This window comes from Mesoplodon mirus (genome assembly GCF_964341445.2).
Source record: "Mesoplodon mirus genome assembly, contig: HAP1_SCAFFOLD_1455, whole genome shotgun sequence".
Taxonomy (NCBI): domain Eukaryota; kingdom Metazoa; phylum Chordata; class Mammalia; order Artiodactyla; family Ziphiidae; genus Mesoplodon; species Mesoplodon mirus.
The window spans coordinates 84,161-89,172 of NW_028294690.1; the positions used below are offsets into that span (position 1 = coordinate 84,161).

General features: G+C 43.5%; 1 protein-coding gene across 1 annotated transcript; it reads left to right on the top strand.

The window, feature by feature from the left end:
* Window positions 1-1,850: 1,850 nt before the first annotated feature.
* On the top strand, window positions 1,851-4,965 carry LOC309798044 (YTH domain-containing protein 1-like). Its single transcript, XM_082646377.1, has one exon. The coding sequence runs from the start codon at window positions 2,567-2,569 to the stop codon at window positions 4,742-4,744; it is 2,178 nt and encodes a 725-aa protein (XP_082502503.1). The 5' UTR covers window positions 1,851-2,566; the 3' UTR covers window positions 4,745-4,965.
* Window positions 4,966-5,012: the final 47 nt, after the last annotated feature.

Sequence of the window (5,012 nt, forward strand, 5' to 3'; positions counted from 1 at the left end):
AAATCTTCCAACAAACAAAAGCCCAGGACCAGATGGCTTCACAGGCAAATTCTATCAAACATTCAGAAAAGAGCTAACACCTAGCCTTCTCAAACTCTTCCAAAATATAGCAGAGGGAAGAACACTCCCAAACTCATTCTACAAGGCCACCATCATCCTGATACCAAAACCAGACAAAGATGCCACAAAAAAAGAAAACTACAGGCCGATATCATTGATGAACATAGATGCAGAAATCCTCAACAAAATACTAGCAAACGGAATCCAAGAGCACATTAAAAGGATCATACACCATGATCAAGTGGGGTTTATCCCAGAAATGCAAGGGTTCTTCAATATATGCAAATCAATCCATGTGATACACCATACTAACTAACTGAAGGAGAAAAACCATACGATCATCTCAATAGATGCAGAAAAAGCTTTTGATTAAATTCAACACCCATTTATGAGAAAACCCTCCAGAAAGTAGGCATAGAGGGAACTCAACATAACACAGGCCATATATGACAAACCCACAGCCAACATCGTTCTCAATGTTGAAAAACTGAAACCATTTCCACTAAGATGAGGAACACGACAAGGTTGCCCACTCTCACGACTGTTACTCAACATAGTTTTGGAAGTTTTAGCCACAGCAGTCAGAGATGAAAAAGAAATAAAAGCAATACAAATCAGAAAAGAAGTAGTAAAAGTGTCAGGGTTTGCAGATGACATGATTCTATACCTAGAGAATCCTAAAGAAGGTACCAGAAAACTACTAGAGCTAATCAATGAATCTGGTAAAGTAGCAGGCTACAAAATTAATGCACAGAAATCTCTTGCATTCCTATACACTAACAACAGAAGATCAGAAAGAGAAATTAGGGGAACAATCCCATTTACCATTGCAACAAAAACACTAAAATACCTAAGAATAAACCTACCTAAGGAGACAAAAGACCTGTATGCAGAAAACTATAAGACACTGATGAAAGAAATTAAAGATGAAACAAACAGATGGAGAGATATGCCATGTTTGTGAATTGGAAGAATCAACATTGTGAAAATGACTATACTACCCAAAGCAATCTACAGATTCAATGTAATCCTTATCATACTACCAATGGCATTTTTCACAGAACTAGAACAAAACAATTCACAATTTGTATGGAAACACAAAAGACCCCGAATAGCCAAAGCAGGCTTGAGAATGAAAAATGGAGCTGGAGGAATCAGGCGCCTGGACTGCAGGCTGTACTACAAAGCTACAGTCATCACGGCAGTATGGTAGTGGCACAAAAACAGAAATATAGATCAATGGAACAGGATAGAAAGCCCAGAGATAAACCCACGCACATCTGGTCACCTTATCTTTGACAAAGGAGGCAAGAATATACAGTGGAGAAACGACAGCCTCTTCAATAAGTGGTGCTGGGAAAACTGGACAGCTACATGTAAAAGAATGAAATTAGAACACGCCCTAACACCATACACAAAAATAAACTCAAAATGGATTAAAGACCTAAATGTAAGGCCACACACTTTCAAACTCTTAGAGGAAAACACAGGCAGAACACACTATGACATACATCACAGCAAGATCCTTTTTGACCCACCTCCTAGAGACATGGAAATAAAAACAAAAATAAACAAATGGGACCTCATGAAACTTAGAAGCTTTTGCATAGCAAAAGAAACCATAAACAAGATGGAAAGACAACCCTCAGAATGGGAGAAAATATTTGCCAATGTAGCAACTGACAAAGGATTAATCTCCAAAATCAAACTCAAAACAAACCAACGACCCAATGCAAAAATGGGCAGAAGGCCTAAATAGACATTTCTCCAAAGATATACAGATTGCCAACAAACACATGAAAGCATGCTCAACATCACTAATCATAAGAGAAATGCAAATCAACACTACAATGAGGTACGACCTCACACCGGTCAGAATGGCCAGCATCAAAACACCTACAAACAATTAATGCTGGAGAGGGTGTGGAGAAAAGGGAACCCTCTTGCTCTCTTGGTGGGAATGTAAACTGATACAGCCACTATGGAGAACAGTATGGAGGTGCCTTAAGAAACTAAAAATAGAACTACGATATGACCCAGCAATCCCACTACTGGACATATACCCTGAGAAAACCATAATTCAAAAAGCGTCACGGGGCACTGTGACGTTCCCAGGGAGGAACGAAGCGTAAGCAGCGCAGGGCATTTTGGGAGGGGGATCGTTTCACACGGCTCCATTATACCGCTGCCCGCTGCCTCCATGGTTTCCCTTCCCTCCCCATTACCGCCTCCCGTCCCTAAGCCCCAACGGGAAGGCTGGGCCTAGGGTGGGGGAGGCCGGAGTGAAAGGAGGAAAGCGGAAAAGGGAGAAAGGGAAGAAGTGAGGAGGAAGGGTGAGTCGGGAAGGGTTAGTGGTAGAGGCTAACGTGCGAAGCGCGCAAGCCCAGCGGACGGACTGACGGACGCGCCTGTGCTTCTGCTGCCGCGGCTGCGGCGCCCGCCCGAGTCACGTCGGAGCAGCGGCGGCGGCGGCGGCGGCGGCAGCAGCGGAAACAAGAGGGGAGCAATGGCGGCCGACAGCCGAGAGGAGAAAGATATAGAACTTACTGTTCTAGATGCTATTGTGTCTGAAATACCAGAACAGGATGATGAACTCTATAATCCAGAGAGTGAACCAGATAAAAATGAGGAAGAGGGTTCAAAAAGAAAAAGGGACCGAATGGAATCTACTGACACAAAGCAACAAAAGCCTTCTGTTCTTTCAAGACAATTGATTTCTAAGCCACTGAGCTCATCAGTCAGCAATAACAAAAGAATGGTTAGTACAGACGGAAAGCCAGTCACAGAGTATAAAAATGAGGACTATCAAAGATCTGAAAGATACAAACGTCTAGAAGCTGATCGGAAGACTCGTTTGTCAAGTAGTGCCTCCAGAGAACCTTATAAGAGTCAACCTGAGAAAACATGTGTGCGGAAAAGGGATCCTGAAAGGAGGGTCAAATCCCTTACACCAGATGGCTCTGAGAGAATTGGGCTTGAAGTGGACAGACGTGCAAGCAGATCCAGCCAGTCTTCTAAGGAGGAAGTGAACTCTGAAGAACATGCCTCTGACCATGAGACTGGCAGCAGTGGTTCTTCGGATGAGCAAGGCAACAACACTGAGAATGAGGAGGAAGGGGTGCAAGATGTGGAGGAAGATGAAGAGGTGGATGACGATGGAAAGGAGGAAGAGGAGGAAGAAGAAGAGGAAGAGGAGGAGAAGGAGGAGGAGGAGGAAGAAAAAGAGGAAGAGGAGGAGGAGGAGGAAGAGGAGGAGGAGGAAGAAGAATATGAACAGGATGAGAGAGACCAGAAGGAAGAGGGAAATGATTATGACACCCGAAGGGAGGCTATCGACTCTCTTTCCTTCACGGATGGGCCTGTCAGATCTGGTTCAGGAACAGATGGATCAGAGGAGAAAAAGAAGGAAAGGAAGAGAGCTAGAGGCGTATCTCCTATTGTTTTTGATACAAGTGGAAGCTCTGCATCAGAGTCATATGCAGGTTCAGAAAAGAAGCACGCGAAATTACAATCTGCCGTTCATGTTGTCCGAAAAGATCAAACCAGTAAACTCAAATATGTCCTACAGGATGCGAGATTTTTTCTCATAGAGAGTAACAGCCATGAGAATGTGTCCCTTGCCAAAGCTAAGGGTGTATGGTCTACACTGCCAGTAAATGAGAAGAAATTAAATGCTGCATTCAGATCTGCAAGGAGTGTTATCTTAATATTTTCTGTGAGAGACAGTGGAAAATTTCAAGGATTTGCAAGACTTTCTTCAGAATCACACCATGGAGGATCTCCTATACATTGGGTACTTCCAGCAGGAATGAACGCTAAAATGCTGGGAGGTGTCTTTAAAATTGACTGGATTTGCAGGCGTGGACTACCCTTCACTAAGTCGGCTCATCTCACCAATCCTTGGAATGGACATAAGCCAGTAAACATTGCACGTGATGGACAGGAAATTGAACTTGAATGTGGAAAGCAGCTTTGTCTTCTATTTCCCCCTGATGAAAGTATTGACTTGCATCAGGTCGTTCATAAAATGCCTCACAAGAGAAGAATGCATTCTCAGCCCCAGTCAAGAGATCGTCCATCCCGTCGAGAACCAGTCCGGGATGTGGGAAGGCGTCGACCAGAAGATTATGATATTCATAACAGCAGAAAGAAAGCAAGGATTGACTATGCCCCTGAGTTTCATCAGACACCAGGGTATTTAAAGGATCCACGATACCAGGAAGTAGATAGACGGTTTTCAGGAGTTCCCCGAGATGTGTTTTTAAATGGGTCCTACAATGATTATTTGAGGGAATTTCATAACCTGGGACCACCAGCACCTCGGCGAGGAATGACTCCTTATCCTGGAATGGAACGACCTCCACACCATCAGCACCATGCTCCACCTCCTCAAGCTCATCCCCCCTACTCAGGACATCACCCAGTACCACATGAAGCAAGATACAGAGATAAACGACTACATGATTATGATATGAGGGTGGATGATTTCCTTCGTCGAACACAAGCTGTTGTCACCGGTCGGAGAAGTAGACCTCGTGAAAGAGATCGGGAGCGACAGCGAGATCGCCCTAGAGATAACAGAAGAGACAGAGAACGAGATAGAGGACGTGATAGAGAACGAGAAAGAGAGCGATTATGTGATCGAGACAGAGACCGAGGGGAGAGAGGACGATATAGAAGATAATGTGCTTTTGGAAGCACCGATTCTTTAAAAATAAAAAGAATCTTGTATTTTTCTTGTTGTGTGTGTTTACAAGTAGTAAAACTATTTTCAACTGTCTACTTGAAGTTCGTTGTGTAGAAGGATTTATTATGACCCGCTTTGTTCCAAGCATGCAGTATAATAAGAACTGGAAAAACTCAAATCCTCCAAAAAATGCACAGTTGACAATTTGAGTTGAGGCTTTTATTGTGGCAGAATGGAACAGCCCAAGAATGTAGATATTGATTCA